The following is a 22,492-nucleotide window of genomic DNA, read 5'->3' as shown; positions in this document are numbered from 1 at the left end:
CATAGCATTATTTAAAAACATTTTCATTAGGTTCTCATAAAATTTCCTGTGACAATTTAAATTTCTGAAAATATACTATTTGTATCGCCCACGCATAAGTTTAGTTCACACTACCTAAGTGAAACTAAATGGCGCTATAGTGCGATCGCAAACCAAAGAGCCTTGTCCCAGAATAGCTCGTGCATCTCCCCGCAAACTGGTGGGCGGTTAGAAAATTTTACCACTAACAGAGATACAAAAGTGGGCGGTAGGTATAAAAAGGTTGACTACCCCGATATACTTTATGGGCTGCAAAAGTCTGATGACCACAAGTACAGAGCCTTGTGTATCTTTTTGCTGCGTATATAGCAACATCCAGATTTGTGCAGCACAGCTATGTATGGTTTGTCAACCTGATACCACCTTATGTCTGTCTACTTGTTAAGTGGAACTTCCATGTATAGTAGAACCTCTGGTCACGAATGCTTCTGATCACGACCAGATCGGGTTCTGACCAAAAAATTCAAAAAAAATTTGAATCTGGTCACGAACAGATACTTGGGTGGCAATCAAACATGGCCGCGGCCGATTTCCCCTTCTGTGCTATTTTTTTTGTAAGCGCCAGATTTTGTAAGCGGGATATTAGGTTTGGATCACAGCCAAATCGGGTTGTGACCAAAGTTATGGAACAAATTATGGTCGTAACCAGAGGTTCTGTGTGTTTATATACGGCTGCTGTTTTACTGCATAAATTTATATATCTATGCAGTGCAGTGAGAGGTAAATTTGACTAGGAAAACCTCTAATGGTTTACCCAGGTCCCAGATAGATGGGAATTTAAAATTATTCTCCCTGCTTCTAGTTCATCACTCTAACAACTTCACTTTGATTTGATTGATTTATACAAAAATAAATTCCCTTTGAAAATGAAAATATTTTAACAACGAATTGGTTGGCTTTAGGATCATAAATCAGGCATACTATAACATTTTGCAGAAAAACATTATTAAGCCATAAAAAATTACTGCTTTTTTTAGAGATCAGCAGCCCATTTATTCTGACATTCGGGATCACTGGTTGTTCACTCTAACGGAGACATTATATGGAGGTTCCTGCCAAAGATACATTGTAATATCAGTCCAGACTCTCTTGAATTTCTTTCTACATAAACCTGCAAGTTTACTTAGGCTACCTGAACAGTTTGCCTATGAATGACATGAGCTTGCCTAGTAGCAATTGAGGTCAGGCTTTCTCTGTTGCCTCTCTAGTTTGTAAGAATGTATTCCTGCCTGCTGTCTAACATCTTCATTTATATAATGAATATACCGTGTTTCCCCAAAAATTAGACATGTCCGGATAATAAGCCCAATCGGGCTTTTCAGCACATGTGATAATATAAGCCCCCCTCCAACTACTTACACGCATGTGCAGCCGGTTCTGCCATTTCCTCTAGTTACTTGCCGGCAACCAAAATGAGTTGAGGCAAGGCGGGGTGGGGTGGGGGAGGCAGGGACATGCCCTCCCTTCCCTGTTCTTCGCACCGGCTAAGCAGCCCAACATGTCCCACTGGCAACAGCAGCCTGGCTGCTTCCCTTCCCCGCTGACTCTTTATAGAGAGGGGTGATGGGGCGGGGGAGAAACGAGACGCGTGGAGCAAGACTTAATGTGCAAAAAGGTTTTTTTTCTGAACAATACTAGGTAACTATAAGCTTATTGATCTTTTTTAACAATGAAAAGTTTAAAAAACGTTGTAACAACCTAACATTTAGTAAAATTTAAATTCATGCTGATGAATTATTATCAAATATTTGATTTGAGAAAGGATTTTGTGCAACTGAAATAAATGTCACATATTTAATATATAAATACTGTATGTCATATGGATATTACTCTTTGCAGAAGGCTTACAAACATACATAAGTAAGATTCCCCCCCCCTCTTTTATCTACCATTGTAGATTGGTTTATTTCAGGGCAGATTTATTAATGCACTTGTGTATTCATGTGAACATATTTTTCAATAAAAATAGCTTGAGAACTTTGAAAACTAATTTCTTATCATTAAAAATGAATTGATATAGAATATTATTTGTGCATGTATATATTTCTTGGGTCTCTCATTTTAAATAATTAAGCACAGTTCTATATACTGGTGTAGACTTTCACTGACAGTATCTGTTGGGCAGAATTGGGTTCAGGGTTTAGTGATAATCTTCAGGCAAGGTGTTCTGTTATCTGAAGATGTCAGCCCTGGTTGCCGGTGAAATGTCACAAAATCTGTTGTCTAGACCAGTCATGAAACTCTTCAGCCCAATACTGCTTAAAAGAGTTTTGTTTGGATAATCTGATTTGTGTGTATAAAACTTTTCAGACACAATTATATCAGGTTAAGTTTATCTCCCATTCAATACCAAAGTTAGAATATTCCAATAGTTTTATTCTGTGCTTTATTCTATCTGAAATGAAATGAATTTCATTTTGAGAAAATGACAGGTTGGCACTTATTCCTCACAATTTCGTTTTTGTCATGGATTCCCTTCCAGTTGACTGGAACTGATTTCCATTACTTGACTAAGATTTGTAAACTGGATCCCTCAGCTTGACAGCCATGTACACAAAAACTGCTCCAGGGAAACTGTTTGAAAAATAGTTCAGGAATACTAATGGCCTATCTGAACTTTCTCCCTGTTTTTAATTTTGCATGTAACATTATTTCATATTCAAAAAACTGTTCATCTTAATATAAAAGCCCACTAGAATTGTTTGTGATAGAAAAGCTAATAGATAAATTCCCAGCTACTTCATCACATTGAAAAGTGATCCCAAAGCAGAAGCTAGCATGAAGCTATAGGGGTAAGAAAAAGGTTTATTTCTTCTTTATTTATTTATAGTATGAAACAAGGTAATTGCAAATAGATTGCCTTGTACACACAATAGTTTTAATGCAAGATGAAGATCTGCTCTAAACTTTTGAGAGAGGATCATTTACCTTATTGACAGTTAGTACTATCCACTCATCTTGAACTTAATTGGTGCATCCCCACTTGTTATTCCATTTTGCTACTTGGAACAAGAAACATTGGAGCATATGCAGAGTGCATTTCCCTTCAAGAGTTTCATAACCAGAACTATGCCTCGCTCAAACCAAATTAATATCAAAGAAAGAAGCAACTTAGAACTAAGGAGAAATTTCCTGACAGTTAGAACAATTAATAAGTGGAACGACTTGCCTTCAGAAGTTGTGAATGCTCCAACACTGGAAATTTTTAAGAAAATGTTGGATAACCATCTGACTGAGATGGTGTAGGGTTTCCTGCCTGGGCAGGGGGTTGGACTAAAAGGCCTCCAAGGTCCCTTCCAACTCTGTTGTTATGTTATGTTATGTTATGTTAATCTGCCACTAAAGGCTCAATAACCATAATCCCAAACTTGTCATATAAGAGCAGGTTGGTCAGGTGGAAAATGTTTAGTCAAGAGAAATTTTAAAAGGAGTCTGGGTGATGGTAGCATATAAAGGTAAAATAGTATTTTCTAATTATGATTATATACGTTTCAGGCCTGTGTTTGGTCTTAGCTGCCGCATAGCTAGCTCGATAAGATTTCTAACTGAAGAAAATAAACATTGACTTGCATGGTAAAATTTAACTACCCATTAAAAAAAACCAAGATAGCTGCAAGGCCACATCCACCTTGCATCTTGATAGCAATATCTTTAATGAAGGTTGGCCTCAGTTACATTAGCGGAGCAAATGACGGTATAGCAAAGAAGGCATTGGGCGCATGGGAGTCTACGTCTAATCTGTGTTCTACGCCCTTTTCTAAACTGCTCTTCTCCTTCGCAATCAACCCCTCCCCATCACTCCTTCCTATTCCACTCTTCCATTTCCATTCAACCAGGGAGCGCCCTGACTGGAAAAAAAAATGATCTGGGCTGCAATTACAGGGCGCTGTCGCTTGTTGCTAGGAGACCAGACGCGAACGGGCAGGGCGGAAGAAAGCGTGAGAGACAAGGCTCAAGCAGAGAAGGCCGCTGCACTGCGACAAAAACGAAAAGGAGGAGGCGCGCGTGCGCTAGCCCTCCTGGTTTGCTATAGGCTCGTTGGGAAGGCGAGATTAGGAAAGCGAGATATAGCGAAGGGAGGCGCGTGGATTGGCTAATTAGGGTATGAATGACTGAATATTTCTCTTCCCCTGAATCGCTCTCTCTCGCTCTCTCTCTCTTAATCAGAAAAGGGCGGTATTAAGAGACAGAGCGGACTGTCAAAGGGCTAAGGAGGCTGGGAGAACAGGTGGATGGGCGAGAGCGCGGGTGGGTGAGTGAGTGGGAGCTATAAAAATGGCACAATTCCACTGCCTCCCAATTTAGTATAAGTGACTCGGATGGAGCAGCAGCTTCCCTAATTCATGATGCATTTGATTGCATAGTATCTTAGATAGTAGTGTATCTAAAAAGGTTCATTTTAAAAAAAATACTGTGAGTCTCTTGATTTCCAATGTTTTTAAATAGTAAAATTCCTAAAGAGGAAATGTTATGAAGCTATTGTTAGAATTCAGTAAATGAATTCCTATAGAGATTTTTAAATATATACTGTATGTATATATTACAGTTGGACGCATAGTCACCCAGATGTTTAGACAGACTTGGCATTTTTGTCCTGGGATAGGTAGATATTGTTTGGTAGTGTTAGAGGTACCATCACAAGTATAGCTGCCTTTTGCAATTGACTGGTGTTAATTTTGTCAGTGCCAGTAGTGTTTAAGGCTGCTCAAGATGTTTTGGGATTGAATACAAAGCTATTACTATCGGTACTTAGCTTTGCTGTCTTATTATTTACAATCCTGAGGGTTGAAAGTTGAAAAAAATGAAAATGTTTGAGCAATATTTGTATTGCCTTGAATGTTTATGTGTTCCTTGGAATAAAAATATAACTTCTTACTAACAAAATGGGAGAAATCTCAGGATTTGAGAAGAGAGGATTGCATATTTGCACTTGTGTGTTTGATATTCTGAGAAGTGTATAGATTGGAAAATTCTCTCCATTTTGTGTGGATGAAGTGGTAGCTGCTGCTGCTGCTGCTCAGTGGGTTGGAGTGATTCAGGCTTTCTTGCCTTCCATTGCATAAAAGGGGGTGGGGAGGATGACGGAAGATTCAGAGAATTAAAAAAATGCCAACTGTGATTAGCAAGGATGGATCAAGTTTAGGATGCTGTATTCTCTAAACTTAGAATTGAACAGAGTGATTTGCTTTCTGAAAATGTGTGATAAAGTTGAGACTGAGGGTCTGCTTCCACTCAAGTTATAATTTACTTCTCTCTCATGTAGTATTGTTGCTTAGGTTTGTGCAATGCTTTATATCTTGCATTTGCAGGAATTTACCTATTGGTTTGCAAGGAACACTGGCTCTTTTGAAGCGTACTTCAGGTAATTGATGCTATCTGTGTCCTTCTTCCTTCCTAATATTTCATTTTTTTGTATCTGTTTATGCAATTGGGGATTAGGGCTGTCAGGAAATAAATGGATGAGAACTTAATGATATTCTAGACATTGGAAAGATGCTTCTTACAGCTAAGTAGTTAATACAAGAACTGCAGGTAAGCCAAGTAAGCTAGCTAAATAGTGATGTATAATATGAGATGCTTCATTTTTTTCAGCTTTTTTATGGAGAAAGACTTTTTGTTTCCAGCATACAATGCTTTCTGCATTTATATTTAGCATCACTAATCTATTTTTTTAAAAAAATAAACATTTTACAGGACTACAAGGTTTAATTTTTTATCATTTCCATATTCAATTAAAGCTTAAATTGTTTGAGAGAGACTATATTTCTTCACAAAAGTACAGGACAAGAATTAGATTGAGAAGAATTCCTGTCCTTAAAATGCACACAGAAAAGAAAACCTGTACTCTAAATAATTATGTGGCAGATTATCACTAATTGCTTAGTTTTTAGTTTGAGTCAAATAATGGGTCTGTGTGGGTGGTTTGTATTAGAGATGTTTACAGTGGCAATAGTGACAATATTTTGTATTAGCTTTTTTTTTTGGTCTTCGTTGTAAGGGTTTCCTGCTCTCCAAAGATACACCATGGTATAGCAAATCTTACTTAATTGCGTTTTCCAACAACAAGCTATTGTTTTCTAGAACTTTGCAAGGTGATTTGTCCTTAGCAGTGTCTTCAATATTCTGTCCTTTAATACTTATTCTTATAATGTTCATTTCATAAAAAGTCTCGTAATCTTTAAAGTGACATATAACCCATGCCTTTTCCCAAAAGTCTGTGCACTCATTAGTATGATGTATTCTTTCAGTATGGTTGGTCCTTTTCTAGTCGCTGCTGAGCCCAAGGTAGAACTCTTTAGTTCCTGGCAGGACTCCCATCTGGATGTATGATGGTTGTTGTGATCCTGGCAATTGAATGATAGTTCTTGTAATAGCTGTCTGGATGGGGTTAGGCTGCTTCTGTACTTCCGCACATCTTTGAAAATATAAAGGTGTGGCTCTGTTATCACAGGCGCCTGTAACACTGGCTTGGATGCCTTTGAGTAAACCTTTGAGTGAATGTCTGAATGCATGAAGGAAGTGAGGGGGGAAAGTTTGTCTCTATGACTGCAGCTAATTCTAAAAAGGGCAGATGTGAATCCCAACTTCATTCCTTCACATTCCTTCTTTAAACAATTCATTAATTGTTTTGTTCTGCACCGGTCTTTGACCAAAATAAAGTTTGACTGACTGCCAATTGCTTCATTTATTTTATCCCCAGTTTTTTCAGGTAAATATTAATACTAGGACATTTCCTATATGTGGTGGAATTTTCTCCAGTGCTGTCAGAAAATTGAAGGCACAAAAACTTTTCAAATGTTAGATTTTATTAATGTTTCACATCTTTTATTGTCAGTGTTCTCTTTCTGAGTATTTTTTAAAACTTGCATGCTAACAGAGCACTTGCTTTAGTAATGTAGATATGGTATATGATTTAAAATGTGTACTATTGAAATGCATGGATGTATCTGATTTACTTGCACTGTAATTCAATTATCTGATAAACTGCTGCTATAGTAATATCAGATTTTGTATGGCAGGATTGGGGGAGATGGGCTGAAATAGGAAATAATAATATGATGGGACAATCCTCAGCTCTCCAAGATGGTACCAATGGACACTGATGTTCCTATGCTCACCCTGATGGCAACAATACAATTAGTTTTGGGTGTATTTTTATCCAAAGAAAGCTGCTCTCTTCTTACAGGTTATATAATAGCTACTATATAATTTGGCAAACCAAAATTCATAAAAACAGTGTGAGAATTTTTAAATTTTCATGTTTTTTCCAGTGCCCAAAAAATGAACCGCGGATATATAGAAAATAATAATGTCCCACACGACAATAATCAAATGGTTTTGGATATGATTCTTTGTTCTTTAATTGGGGTTCCTCAACCTATCAACTGGGAAAATGTGGCAAGATTGGTTCCAGGGTATTCATCCAAAGAGGTAGGCTTCTTTTTCTTCTCCCAACTTTTCACAGAAAAATTATTTCTAAGCGAGTTCAAATTGGAAATGTTGCTTACTTAATGCTTACTACAATGTATATCGTAGGTATGTTGTAAATTCAGTGTTTGTACATAAATGCTCCAAAGAGCAATATTTTAACAACTGTTCCTGGAATTGCAGTTTAAGACAAGAGGGGAAAAATATTTATTCTTTGCAGTTCAGGATATGTTTAATATTGTCAAAAGTTTATTTTTGTGAGATGGGTGGCTATACAAATTTTATTAATAAATAAAATATTGTAAATCTTTTTCAGCTTATAGAAGTATACAATCATTTACATTAGAAACAAAGATAGCAGATTAAATCAAAAATCACTCAAGCTGAACTTCCTAGCAACCCTAAACCTAACTGTAGGCTCAGTTACGGTCATATATTGAGGGCTACTTTTATGTATATTCAAGCCTTTGGAGAAGTTGTCAGGATGTTATGATACGTTAACTGTTGTGATTCTAAAGATGGCCTACCCTGAATGTATTTTCAGAATTTATACTTTGAATTGTTGGCAAAGTGCAATGCTCTAGAACATGGTCTCAAACCCGCCCCGTCATGTTGCCATCACGTGACGTATTGGACAGTTTTTTCCCTTTGCGGAGCTAGGGTGGGCGTGGCCCATGTGTGATGCATCTGGCCCCCCAGCCGTCAGTTTGACACCTCTGCTCTAGAACAATGTTACATGTTAGTTTTGCTGTCTTAACATATTCTGTATAAAAGTTATTATCTTAATTCATATATTTTCCTGATTTAACAAACTACTGTATCCTAATCATAGTGATTTCAGTTGTAATAAGCTATAATGCAAATTTGTTTAAATGTAGCTTTTCAAATATCTGTTACGACTTATGAATGGGGCCCTAACTGAGAGATCAGTTGTATGCTAAGTAGGTCACTCACACATTTCCTTCAGAAGAATTTCTGTTTGTAGAATTGAGCAAAGCCTTTCCTCTGATGAGCAAAACCTCTTGTCCCTCCGCTCATTTCCTACTCCCCGCACTGCAGTTTTTTTACCAAGCTCTTTCCACAGTGTGTGTTTTTCCACGAGCACCTCTGAAAACTTCTTCCCCAAGCACCTGATCATGCCCACATTTTGCCTGCCTGTTGTATGGGCAATAGTTCCCATCACCAATCTCTTTCCACTTATGACTGTATGACTATAACTTGTTGCTGGCAATCCTTATGATTTATATTGATATATTGACCATCAATTGTGTTATAAATGTTGTACCTTGATGAACGTATCTTTTCTTTTATGTACACTGAGAGCATAGGCACCAAGACAAATTCCTTGTGTGTCCAAACACACTTGGCCAATAAAAAATTCTATTCTATTCTATTCTATTCACTGAAGCCAGGACATGAAAGCAGCACTCCAATCCTACCTCAAGTACCTACTCTCAGGCACTCAGCAGCTCCCTAAAGACAAACCTCTAACTCCATCCAATCCAGCAATCAAATTCTAGCCACTCTGCCCTCCAGAGCCACACCCAGACTGACTTCTGACTACTCTTGGTAGATCACACTTTTGGCTACTGGGGATTTTGGAGAACGCAAAAAATCATGTGGAAGGAGATGACCCAGTCGGTATTTGATAGCTGATTTTCAAGAAGCTTTTGACCAAATTTCATATGAAATACTTTGAATAAACTTAAGTAGGAATGAAATATCAGATACTATCCTGTTATGGATTCTAACTTGCTAAGCAAAAAAACAAAAAACCTGTACGAATATTAGTGGAGCAAAGTAAGAAATAAAGACCCTCAAGGATGTTTGTTGCGATGGGAGCTTTTCAACTTATACATAAATGATCTTGATTGAAGGAAAAACAGTGAGCTAGCTAAGTTTGCAGGTGATAACAAAACCAATCTATTCTGGGTGATTAAAAACAAAAGTGATTGTGAAGAACTCCAGAAGGAAGTCTTTAAAATGAATAAATGGCCACGCAAATGACAAATTGAATTCAAGTAAATATAAAGGGGGGTTGTTAGGGCAACCCTCAGCCTAAGTGCCTGTATACACTGATGGAACCTAAGTTGTCTGCAACCACTCAGGAAAAAGAACTTATGACCTTAAAGGGTAGGTCAGTGAACTTGATTCGATATGCAGCAGCTATGAAAAATGCAAATTCCCTACAAAGGATCCTTATGAAACTAAACTATCCATGTTGTAAGCAGGAAAAATTTCAGAGGAAGGCAAATAAAATGATCAGAGGGCTTAAAAATCCTGTTTAGGAGAACACAACCCCCCCCCCCGAATTATTTGGGCCTTTAGCTTAAAATACAGGCAGTTGAAAAAGTACATGATTTATGGGCTTGATAATTAAAAAGGGTAGAATATGGAAAGAAGGGAGCCATGGAATAAGTGTAAAACAGGGATCCCCAACCCCTGGTCCGTAGCCTGGCACTAGACTGTGGCGTCCAGCAATGGGTCCACGCAAACAAGCAAAGCCCCATCCGCAGAATGCAGGCAGCACACGAACCTACACCCCCTCTGGTCAATGGAAAAATCTCTCCACGGAATCAGTCCCTAGTGCCCAAAAGGCTGGGGGCCTCTGGTGTAAAGAGACTATAGTACACATGCATTATAACTGCTGTAAAGAACATTGGAAGGTACATCTTTTTTCTTTTTTTCTCTTTTTAAAAAAAATTCTATCTATTCGTCACTTTTCTTTTCCTTTCTTTTCCTTTTTTCCTTTAAATTTGTATTGTTTTTACTTTGCCAAAAACTTATTTTATAAAAATTAATTTAAAAAAAGAATGATAATCAGGTATAAAAAATCATAAACTGCATAAAAAGCACTTATGGGGAGAAAATCAGTGGTGAAATTTAAAATTTGTTACTACCAATTCTGTGGGTGTGGCTTGGTGGGGGGGTAATGTGTCTGGGTGGGCGTGGCCAACTTTTTTTTTTTTACTTTTAAAAGCATTTTTTCTACAACCTCTTCAGCCGAAGAGCTTTTAAAAGGTTCCTCTGACGATTCCAGCTGAGTTGCCTGATTGTCAGAGGCTTTTCTTTTCTTTTAAAGGCAAAAGAAAATGCTTTTAAAAGAAAAGAAAAGGTGGGGGTGCCTTTAAAAGAAAAAAAGCCTCTGACGATCAGGCAACTCAGCTGGGATCATCGGAGGAGCCTTTTAAAAGCATTTTTTGGGCCGAAGAAAAAATGCTTTTAAAAGTAAAAAAAAACAACCTCTGATGATTGCACGGCTCAGCGGGGCATGGGGGGGCAGGGATTTTTGCTACTGGTTCTCCGAACCACCCGCCACCATTGCTACCGGATCAGGCGATCCGATCCGAACCGGGAGCATTTCACCCCTGGAGTAAATTTTCTCTAATAACAGTTCATTGAAAGGAAAATTGGACCAGAAAAAAAATAGGTAACTTTTTTTTTTTTTGCCTTAGGATACTTAACCTATAAAATTCTTTGCCACAAGATGAAACACACTAATTTTCATACATTTAAAAGAGAATTGAATAAATTCATGGAAAAACGTTAATGAACTGAGTTTTTTTCCCCTTGAAAACTTTGTTATATCTAGGTTGAGTCTCTCTAAATCGGGCGTATCCAATCTGTGGTCCATGGGCCACATGCAGCCCTGGACAGCAGATAGTAAAAATATTTTTAAAAGGAAGTTTGTTATTTATAGACATTAACTATATTATATATATTTTTATGCAGTCCAAGACAATTCCTGCTGACTCATTGTGGCCCTGGCAAATCAAAAGCTTGGACAACAGTGTTCTAAATATTAGTTAGAGCAAAACAATAACAGAAGGATTTGTTTCCATTTCTTGCTTGAGATTATCTCAGAAACATCTGGTTGTGAGAAACAAAACAGGATGGATCTTGGCCTTGTTCAGGGGGATTTCTATTATTAATTATTAGTCAGCTCTCAGCATCCTAGGCAAGGTAAGATGTCTAACTAAATATACTTTTCTATATTTTGACAGTGTGCAAAAAGGTTTGATGAGCTGAAAAGCAATGGAAGTTCTCCAGTGGATAACCAGTTCAATCCATTAATGGCCAGTGGTGCGAAACCTGTGGAAACACTAGCTGGTTATATTAAATCATCACTTCTTGATACTCAGGATGAGTTGCAAGAACCCTCTAGTGAAAATGATGCAATTTCTTTAAATGGTAGGCTTTAATCACTTCTGCTCTTGTGTTTATAGAATTATGCATGTTATTTTTCTCCTGTTGATATATCGATTGCTTTTGTCAATCGATATATCAACAATATAAACCAGAATGGATTTTTAAAATTAATGTTGGATTTCTTAAAATGTATATCCATTTTCTACCAAACATTTTGTGGCTTTAAAACAAAAAAAACTTGACTTCTTGGGTAACTAGCCTTAAAAGTAGTTAAAACAATTAGACCTCAAAAGTATATCATACTTCTGTTATGTATTGGACAGAACCATACAAATTATTTCTTATAGGCTGAAGTTATTTTGCTTTATGAAACTTGTATGAACCAAGCTGCAATTAACCCTTTATCAGCATTTTAAATAAATGGTGCTTTCCAGGAAGGTTGCCAACCAATTAATAGTCTATAAACCAAGGAAGCTGTATAAACCATACAAGGAACCTACCAAGAATTTAAGGCATATACAGTAGATATGTAATTTACAGTTAGGCCTCAATTTAGGATTGCAGTAGGGACCGGAAAATTTATCATTAACGAGTGTAGTTGTTAAGTAAGGCATCATGTGACCACACCCAATTTTATTGTTTGCTCAGAAATCACATGAGACTGACTAGTGACATCCTGATGGCTTCCCCATTGACTCTTCCTGTCAGAAGCCATCTGGGAAGGTTGCAAATGGCAATCACCTTTCTACAGGGTGATGCATCTGTTGTATATGTGAACTAGTTGCCAAGTGTCTAGATCATTAATACGTGACCACTGGGTGCTGCAATGATTTAAGTATAAGGAACAGTCCTATGTCACTTTTTCAACTCCATTACAACTTCAAACAGTCACTAAACAAATGGTAATTAAAGGACTGCTACCTGTAATATAATGCTTAGAGTCTGAAGAAAAAGCTTTCAGCTGTTCTCAGGGATGGCTGAGAAAAGGCAACTGATACTATTGCTACTCAGGATAACGCTAGGTGCTAAGCACTATGCAAGGTGCTCAGAGACCATTTCAAAAATACTGTCATTGAATATGGTGGTGAATATATCAGGTGATGGAGTCTTACACAAATAGCATATGCATAGGTCTAGAAAAATAAGGCACAACTAGAGAGCAGAATGAGTGAAAGTGTGTGAAAGTGAAAACAATATATAGTGTGAAGGAGACAAACTCAAGCATGTTCTATAAACAACTGTGTGTGATGAGACCGTGAAAACTGAGGGGAAAAAAGATTCTACATAAGAATTATGTAGCAAAATCACTTATCTCCTCCTGAAACTGCTGATTTATATAAGTGAGAAGGAAACAGTGTGCAAATTAGAATTTACCAGCCAAAAACTGATTACATATCTATTTAGGATATTAACATGTAGACAAATCTGTAATACAAATAACATAGATCAGGGGAGTCAAACTCGCATAATCACGTCGTCATGTGATGTATCGTGACTTTTTCTCCCTTTGCTAAACCGGGCATAGGCGTGGCCAACACTTGACCCATCTGGCCTGCGGGTCGCAAGTTTTAACACCCCTGACATAGATGAAGAGTTATCCCACTTGGTATTTGGGTGCTGTTCTTTTCAGGAATTTGTTCTATACATAACATTCTGGGAATCTACAGCAATCCTATTTTACCTGTCCTGCCGATAATCAGAGATTTAGTATTATCATTTTTTTAATTAGAAGCACTATGTTAAATAAGAAAAACACTGGCACATTCCACTGGATTTTTTTTAATGTTTATTTGTATTTTAGCAAGGAATTGGCAAAGAAGGAAGTGTTTACAAGGGCAGAGATAACTGCTACATTACATTGACTATTATGTTATGCAGTTCAGAAGTGGTGTTTGTTTAAGCACATTTGCACTTACTCTCCCATAAAGCATATTAGACAACATGTATTATATAGTGGTACATAGAGTTATACTGGTTTTTCTTGTCTCTTGCAAGCGCAAATAAACTCTGAGATTAAAAAGATTTGCTCACTTACTTTTCTTCTATTTGGGTTGTATTAATTTTTTTAAAAGACGACTTTTTTCCTGAAAATGCATTAAAAGTATTCATTTAAAATTTAAATAACGATCACATCATTCCTTTGACTATGGAACACTGCTTACCACACATGAGAAGTACACCTCTCAACATTATGACCTAATGCTTTTTCTCCCCACTTGTATTTAAGGAAAGTCAAGTATAGCTTCCTCAAGGAATTGCTCTTCAGAAAGTGAAAAATGCCCTGCACTTAAAGGTGGAGAAAATGCTGATGAAACTGAAGGGTAGGAAGATGGCTGTTTCATTTTAAACAGCTAGATTAACCTTAGTCTTTTTGCTGGGTACTTATATACTTCTCTATTTTTTGTGGAATTTCAGAGGGAGGGATTGGGGTTTCTGTGAGCCAGCATTGGCTTGCTAAAGGAAAAAAAATATATATGTTCCTTGTGAAAAATAACTTTGCTCAGGTCTAAAAATATTACAGATGACAGTATTGTGGCCATTCCAATTAATTTAAGTTTTGAAAACATTCTAATTCTGAATGCCTTAATATTCACATAATTATGTGTTTTATGGTTTATTAAAACAGTATTAGATTATAGGGGAATAGAATTGGAGAAGTAAATGTTTAGCCCAGGGTGACAGGAGTACTGTTTCTCTGGATTATCTTGGCAAATGGAATTATGGGATTCCTGTGTGTCATTTTTCAATAAGGGAAGTTTCAGTTGCAAAAAGATTATTGCTCCTGATTCCACAGTGAACTTGAAAAGTATCAGTACCAGCTTTCTCTTTCATCTTTATTCAGTGAGTCTTTGAAAGTTTGCATACTAAGCTTTCTCTTCAAAACTCAGTTTTCTCAAGGAGTCAATGTATTTTAATTGCCAAGAGATTCATAGCGAACCTCCCTTTGTTTGGGTACAAATGTTATCTAAGAGGAAATATCCAAAAATGGTCTGCAGCATTTAGGAGTTCTATGACAAATTATCTAGGGAAAAAAATACCTTATCATTGTGTGTGTAAAAAGCAAACAGCTCTTATAAGCCTTGGAACTTTTCCTTCTAACCAAATGAGTTTTGCTAGGAGTGAAAGTTCTAGTGCAGGGGTGTCCAAACTTGGCCCTTTGGAGAGTGGTGGACTTCAACTCCCAGAATTCCCCAGCCAGCATGAGCTATAAATTTAAGCAAGTTGCTAGTTGGAGAATTCTGGGAGTTGAAGTCCACCACTCTTTAAGGGGCCAAGTTTGGACATCCCTGTTCTAGTGTGTCACAAACATTCACTATCCCCCCAGATCTTCTTCATTCATTTGCATAGAGGATGAGACATTGAGTATCTTTTTTCCTACCTTTCTTTTCTGCTTTTCACACCTCAGTATAAATAAATAAAATTCTGTATATAGGAATTTTTTAAAAAATCATATTGTAATTAGAGTAGATAAGCAAGATAACTTTACCTAGATGTAATTTTATTTATTTTTAAAAAACATGTTTGTAATTGATAAAGGATTAACAGCAGCAATTTCTTGTGCTGTTTGTCTTCAGAAGACAGCCTTCAATGGAATCTAATAGAGATTGAGCTAGTTGTTAACCCTATTGGATTAGAATTGTGCGAACGTTGATTCAAATTCCCACTCAGCAATAAAGCTCCATGGATGGGTTTGAGACAAACAATATTTTTGGCATAATTAATATTACCGGACTGTGATAAGAATAAAATTGGAATGAAGAACTATGTATGTTGTCTTCAATTTTTGAAGGAAATGAATAGATAACATAAAAAATAGGTCCAGTAATAGAGAAAATGAAAATCCAGACTACACACCTGGTTCTATTTTATTTATTTATTTAGCTAGTTAGTCTGTATGGCTACCCATTTCGACAAGTAATTGTGGGTGATAAAATTAAAAAGAAAATAAAAACAATTACAACAATACAAGAATTAAAATACATAGCAGCCAAGAATAAATCAAATATAATTACTAAAATAACCAAAAATCAGATCCCTGCGTACACTTGCGGTCCTGGCCTGGACATGCAGCCACATTTTTAAGGACCTTTAAGGAAAAGCCAATAGGGTTGGGGCCATCCTGATCTCTGGAGGGAGGGAAAATGTAACAAAAAGCAGATATAAAATCACCTTCTTGCCCTTGCCAACTGGCATTCCTTGAATCCCAGCCAATAGGACCCAAGCATGGCCATCCTGCCTGAGTTTTCCAAATGCTGTTTAAGTTTTGCTCATAGCAGATCCTTGATAGTTGTTAAGAGCAATTCCGTTAACTACTAGTAATGAATGCAGCTGTGTTTAGATATTTCTGTTTGGTCAAAAGATTTGTATGCGAATAACAAGTCTGCATGCATTATCTGCTATTGTGTCTTGAGGCACATAGAACATAAGCAAATTTAGAAAATTTAGATAATAAAAACAGAAGTTAGAAACATGGGATATAAAAAAAACTAATGTTATAAAGGAGATTTCTTAAAGTAGACAAGTAAAATATTATCATTAATATTATTGTGATGAATACTATACTAAACATTTTGATTATGATTTCTTAAAATAATTGTATCCAGACAACACACTGATTGATTGAAATTGAATTTTTATATTATATAAATAAAACAAATATATTTTTTTAAAAAAAGAACCTAAGCAAATTAAGCAGGTTCATAAATGTTTCACTTTGCTTAATTTTACTCTGGAGAAATAGAAAGAACCTATACTGGTCTGTTTCCAAGTAATGATGTATTTTACCCATCTCCATAATTATGGGGAATTCTTTTATTGCTTCTTATTAAACATAACTACAGTATGATTTAAATGCATGTTTACTCAGCTCATGGTCCACTAAGCCAACTATATTTTAATATTCAATTATCCTTTTCCTACTTTAGTGTTCCTTACTTTTTTCATACATTAAATATCATTATAACTTCAAAATCCATGTTTTTGTCTCATGAAAGTATTATACAAACAATGTGTACATCTAAGAATATACATTTCTGTAACAATAAAATTGTACCTAAATTTAAAATTGAACAATGTTCACAAATTATTCTAATATTCCAGATAATGAAAATAATATTCCTCCCTATGATTTTTCCCTCTTAAATGAAGGCCAAATATGGTGATCCATGTGTGTGATGAAGCAAAAAATCTGAAGGAAGATTTTGTTTGTCCACGAGATCTATTGATTTCTGAAATGAAGTACTTTGCCGAATATCTATCAATGGATGCCCAACGATGGGAAGAAGTGGACATTTCAGTTCACTGTGACGTTCACATCTTTAACTGGTTGATAAGATATGTTAAAAGGAACACTAAGGAATATGAGGTTGATGAAATACCCACTTTAGGTAAAAGAAAATATATTCATTTTTGCCACACTTTTTTTGAAAACCTGACTCCTACATCAGATCAAAAATCTGATTGCAAATATGGCTTTGAAAGGTGATTTTCCTTTCCTGTTCTGCTTTTGGTGATGAAAGACTAATCTATACTAACAGGGAATGCTGAAATAAGATATAAAGTTTAATGGGATTCGTGTCTTACAAAATGAGTATAGTACAAGTGCTACACAATTTAATTTGTTAACAGTAGTTAAGAAGTTGGGGATTCCCATTTAACCTCCTTCATTCTCATGCATAGATTCACAGTTTCCTTTTGAGAAATAAATATGGCCCTGTTATTTTGCACTCTGTATACAGAAACCACCCAATCAAATCTGCAATTTGATCCAGAAATGTTGTAATGACTTGATGTGTTCTGGTTTACTCCATAGCTAATATAATATCTAAATTAGTGCATGGATTTGATGCAAATGTTTAGGATGAAAGATATCAAAGTTACTAAAAATTGATGCAGAGCTTTTTAAGTACTCTACTTTGGCTTCTAAAGGTTACCACTTATAACCTTTTTTGAAGACAGAATGTGAAAAATTGATAATGATAGTCTCAATGATGAAAAATATCTGCCCCTATTTTAGGAGGAGAGAGAAAGTTCATTTATATATATACACATCTCTCTATGTCTGTGTGTATCTGTGTGTGTCTGTGTGTGTTTATGTATGTAAATAGATAAATAGTGCTAGGGACAGGTAACAAGGGGTCCTTGCTGCTCTCTGAGTTTGATTGCTTCCTTGCAGACATTTCATTATCAAACTACGTAACATCATCAGTGCTTATTAGAGAGTGGGATTTGCTCTCTTTTTATATACCAGTGGTTTGCCCTGTCAGTATTGGTAGGAATAGTTCTGGTGGTTCCTTGATTGGGTAGAATGCTCTTGATGCCATCAATCAAGATTAATTCCAGGAGAAATCAGTAGAAGATTTAAGTATACACTCAGTTTTCCTTTCACTGAAATTCATGGTATTAATCCATCTATGTCAGGGGTGTCCAAACTTGGTCCCTTTAAGACTTGTGGACTTCAACTCCCAGAGTTCCTCAGCCAGCTTTGCTGGCTGAGGGACTCTGGGAGTTGAAGTCCACAAGTCTTAAAGGGACCAAGTTTGGACACCCCTGATCTATGTGATTCTGACTTAATCAAACAATTTTTAGCATTTTAGCATTTTTTTTCTTTTTTAAAAAAATATTGTTCGAGTAGTTGTTAGTTCTCATTTATGTTCTTTATAGCACATGTTAAAGTTTGCATAGTATAGTAAATGCAGCATATTTATTTAATTGAAACTAGGGGTAGGCAATAGAGGGGAGCATGCTATCCATTTTTTTCCTTGGTTTCTCACATCCTGTAACATTGCACAACTAATTTTTGGGAGCAGTATTCTAACCTTAAAAAAAGGTTAAAATGCATGTGTTATATTTCTTCTAAGCGTACCAACCATTTCGTCAAAAAAGACCCAACAGCAGTTCCCACCTCCATTCCTTAAACAGAACGAACAAACAAACAATTTTAGTTCTGCTTCTTTAGATGATCTCACCAAATCACTCCCATGGCTCTTAGAGGCTTTCTCATCACCATAATCATCTGTAAGAGTTCTGGCTCTATAAAGATTGCCCATAACCAGTTTAAAACCAGATCTTTCCTTTCCTTACCAGATCTTTCCTTTCCTTAAAGGAGGAAGCACAACTATTTTTAGATCATGAAAGATTTATTTCCGGGGTGGAAAACAATAGGCTAGATTAGCAATGCTAGTATGAAAAATACAGGTTTTTGTGGGGAAATCGGACTTTCCATAGTATTGCTTTGTTTTCAAATGTGATTCTGATCCAGTTTTATATCTGATCTAAAGTGCAAACATTTTTAAAAACTGATTGCACTCTCATACTGTCTAATTTATAAGGGACTGAAGTTAGATATATCGAAACTTAAAATTGGTCTTTTGTTCAACTCAGCTTTCAATATTGAGAGCTCTGAAAACAGACAATTTTGTCTCCAAAAAAAAAGAGAGAGACTGATAGCTTGAAACTCAAAATTCTACAATGTGAATGTGTTTGTATAACACATTTATACTGTGGTGACCAAAACTGGATGCAGTACTCTAGGTGTGGGCTTTATAGAGTGGTATTAGTACCTCATTATAAATGTCATAAAACTTAAACTGTCAGGGTTTAAATTCTGAATCTAGGTTTGAGATAGTTACTTTCTTTCTTTAATTTCTTTGTTTTGTGGGGCTTGCTTTGTCATAATAATATGAACTGTAAAACCCTACAATATTATTTCTGATTGCATATTAGAATAAAAATTAGCAAGAAGCAAATAATTATTTAGCATTAAATTATTAAGCAGTTTAATTATTTAGATATAGATATAAGTAGAATGGAAAAATCTAAATTATACGAGCATAATACAAGATCAAGGTAGTTGATAAAAGGGCCCAAAACAAATCTCCAAACTTTCTCTTACTCCATTTTTATAGAACATGGATTTTCTGAAACAAGGCATCTTTTACAATGTTTCCTTTGATTTTTATTGCAATATTTGTAAATCTAATAACTTTTCAATTTGTTATGTTGTTGTTGTTTTTAGAACCAAGCAATGTCATTTCAATACTTATTTCCTCTGAATTCCTGAAGATGGATTCTTTAGTGAGTATACTATAGCAATAAGCATTCTGTATCTTTGGTGTTCTAAATTCATCTAGAATGAGAACAGCCCACAGAGCTTATTATACTTATTATTCCATTTCAGTTCTGAGAACTACTCAGCATTATGGCACCCTCTCTTTCTGTGAGCTACCCAGGAATATGGTCAGCTTTATAAATCTTTTAAATAAATAAAATGTGATGGTTTTGCAAGTATTTTATCTCTCTGGCAATTTGGATGCAATATTCATTTCAGAGATTATAGTCATATACAGTAGATCTTTGCTAATGGCTACAAATTGCTTATAGTTATCATCTTTTTTCCTCCATATCTTATTTTTTTAAAAAAAAATCTTAAATCCTTTTATTCCAAATCAAATAATATTTGGTATTAGAAATGCCTCATGTTGGCTTTTATGGAGAAAATCTATGTGATTGGCTTAAGCAAGAAGCTTAATTTAACATTAAATCTTTCTTGATGCGTCTCTCTGTGATATTTCCTAAAGCAGGAACTGCAGAAGTTTATAGAACCTTTAAAAAAGATTGTGATTTGCCTTAATTTCTAAGCTCTTAAAAATGTGGACTGTATTTTCCAAATATTTGCTAAGCAAAGATGACAATATATTAATTCTTTTAATGCATGTCCCTGTCTTCCAATATTGTTATGCTTTTACTTACAAATGTATAATTAGAGTTATTTGAATAAGGTGCTTAAAAACTAGTTTAGATTTGGAAGTGAGACATGTTATCATCCAAAACAATTAGCTTCATGTCTATTGAAATGCTGTAAAAAAAAAAAGGCTATACGATGTCCAAAAAAATGTTAATTTAATTAGTTAAATTAGATTAATTAGTGTAGTACAAAATCTTCGCTATTGTTAAGAATGACCAAACTTACTAGGATTGCTAGGCCGGGGGGCAGTACCAGTTTTGGGAGAAATATCCCACACACCAAGAAAAAAAATCCGAATTTGTAGGACGGCATTCCATCCAGCAACAACCCAAGCAACAATAGATTTTGTTTTCTGCTAATGCTAATAATAAAGTGGGAAACAATTTATGTGTTCATTGCTCATTGCACATACATAAAACCTGAGAAGGTTTCCATGCTTGAGCTGCAAAAAATTAGCCAGTGGTGTAGGAATACAGAAAACTCTTAATTTATTGTCTGCTAATTATTGTCTGGATTTTTGCAGTCCCAAACTATTGCTTAAGTTGGAGGGAAACAGTAGTACAGGAAGCAGTATTCAAAGAAATGGCATCAGATAATCAGGCTCTCTTGGTTGAACTTGAGTTTTCTTTCATTTAAGTTGGATGTACCTCATAGAGGATGAAAAATGGAATGGAAAAAGAGAACTAATCCATTCTGTTTCCTGATTGTTGTTAAGCATTCTTGAACTTGACTTGGAAATCATACAAGCGCAATAGAGAGCAGGAAATGGAAATGTATGGAATATTCTGGTTTCTTAGAGAAGCCCCTCCAAACTTTTAACTGCCATCTTTTTTTAAAAATAGAAAAGAATGTGCAGTATTCCTGTTTTTAGAGATCTGGTCATCTTGCTAATTACGTATTTCATAGATAATGGGAAAATTAAATTCTTCTACTACTACAGTAGTTACCACCAAATCCAAATATTGCATAAACTACGAAAAACGTTTCTTGTCTGCATGTGCATACACATCAGAAAAACATAGGAATTGCTCCACCCACTCCTAGCCTCAGCCTGATCAATCCAGCAGTTTCTTTCCCAACTCTATTCCAACCTTAATAGATAACAGTAAGTATTTGAATCTCTCTATGTAAAAGTATCTGAGTGATTTATTTCCTCTGGTCATTGGATTGTCCTAATGCTTTTCTTGGAATATGAAAATGCTGTGAGAAATATTTGTGTGACTATTGAGTAGTAAGTGAGCTATGTTTATGTTTTTTAGGTAGAAAAATGTATTAATTATTGCCACAAGAATATGAGTACAATTGTAGCCACGCCATGCAATATGAACTGCATTAATGCTAACCTACTAACCCGCATAACTGATCTATTCACACATAATGAAGTAGAAGAGGTGAAGGACAAGAGAGATAAATTTAAGAGGTACTTTCTGAGCAAAACAAAAGCTTACCATTGTCTCCTTTCCTTTTGTATTTATATTATCATTAGTTTGAAAGAAATATTACTAACTGCACAATTGAGACCAGTATTTAGTTAATTATGATTAAGCTCCCAGAACAAAGTTTGAGCTTCAACAAAATCATAGAAATTAGATCAATCAATAAAGAAAAATTTCCTGTCCTTGGATATAGCCAGTGGTGGGATTCATCCAGTTCGCACCACTTCAGGAGAACCAGTTGTTAACTTTCTGAGCAGTTTGGTGAGCTGATTATTGGAAGAAATCATTAGGGTAGAGAACCGGTTGTTAAATTACTTGGATCCCATCACTGGATATAGCACAATCACCAAAAGTACCAAGCCTGAGGAACTATTAATGTAATATTACTCTATTCTTCTTTGGTGAGATTTCATCCCTAGCTCTCCCAAAACACACACTTTTATTGTGATTAGTTCTGGGCATCACACTTTCATAGGATTCTGAAAAGTTGGAATAGTATTACTAGACTTTCTCCCAGTCAGTAAAAATTATCAAAGAAACTAAGACCTGAAAAGAGATTAAGATAGGAGGTTTTAGCTTGAAAAAAGTTACTGAGGAAGATGTAAAATATCTGAAAATATCTGAAAAAATGTCACATAAAATAAGGTTAGGACTTGTCCATTATTTATATATAGGGCTTGGCCAACGTTTAACA

At 35.7% G+C, this 22,492-nt stretch overlaps 1 protein-coding gene across 1 annotated transcript in view; it reads left to right on the top strand.

Annotated features, from left to right (window-relative positions):
* Positions 1-4,245: 4,245 nt before the first annotated feature.
* SANBR (SANT and BTB domain regulator of CSR) overlaps positions 4,246-22,492 on the top strand; it is a 36,580-nt gene continuing 18,333 nt past the window's right edge. Inside the window, exons 1-8 of the mRNA XM_058164853.1 lie at positions 4,246-4,291; positions 5,349-5,401; positions 7,311-7,470; positions 11,472-11,658; positions 13,844-13,937; positions 16,765-17,003; positions 19,634-19,692; positions 21,622-21,782. Coding sequence (XP_058020836.1) covers positions 7,321-7,470; positions 11,472-11,658; positions 13,844-13,937; positions 16,765-17,003; positions 19,634-19,692; positions 21,622-21,782 — 890 coding nt within the window. The 5' untranslated portion in view covers positions 4,246-4,291; positions 5,349-5,401; positions 7,311-7,320. The remainder of the gene's footprint in view (positions 4,292-5,348; positions 5,402-7,310; positions 7,471-11,471; positions 11,659-13,843; positions 13,938-16,764; positions 17,004-19,633; positions 19,693-21,621; positions 21,783-22,492) is intronic.

The sequence above is a fragment of the Ahaetulla prasina genome, chromosome 1, assembly GCF_028640845.1.
Source record: "Ahaetulla prasina isolate Xishuangbanna chromosome 1, ASM2864084v1, whole genome shotgun sequence".
Taxonomy (NCBI): Eukaryota; Metazoa; Chordata; class Lepidosauria; order Squamata; family Colubridae; genus Ahaetulla; species Ahaetulla prasina.
Note: the sequence above shows the minus strand (reverse complement) of the source record. Positions and strands in the feature narration are given on the sequence as shown.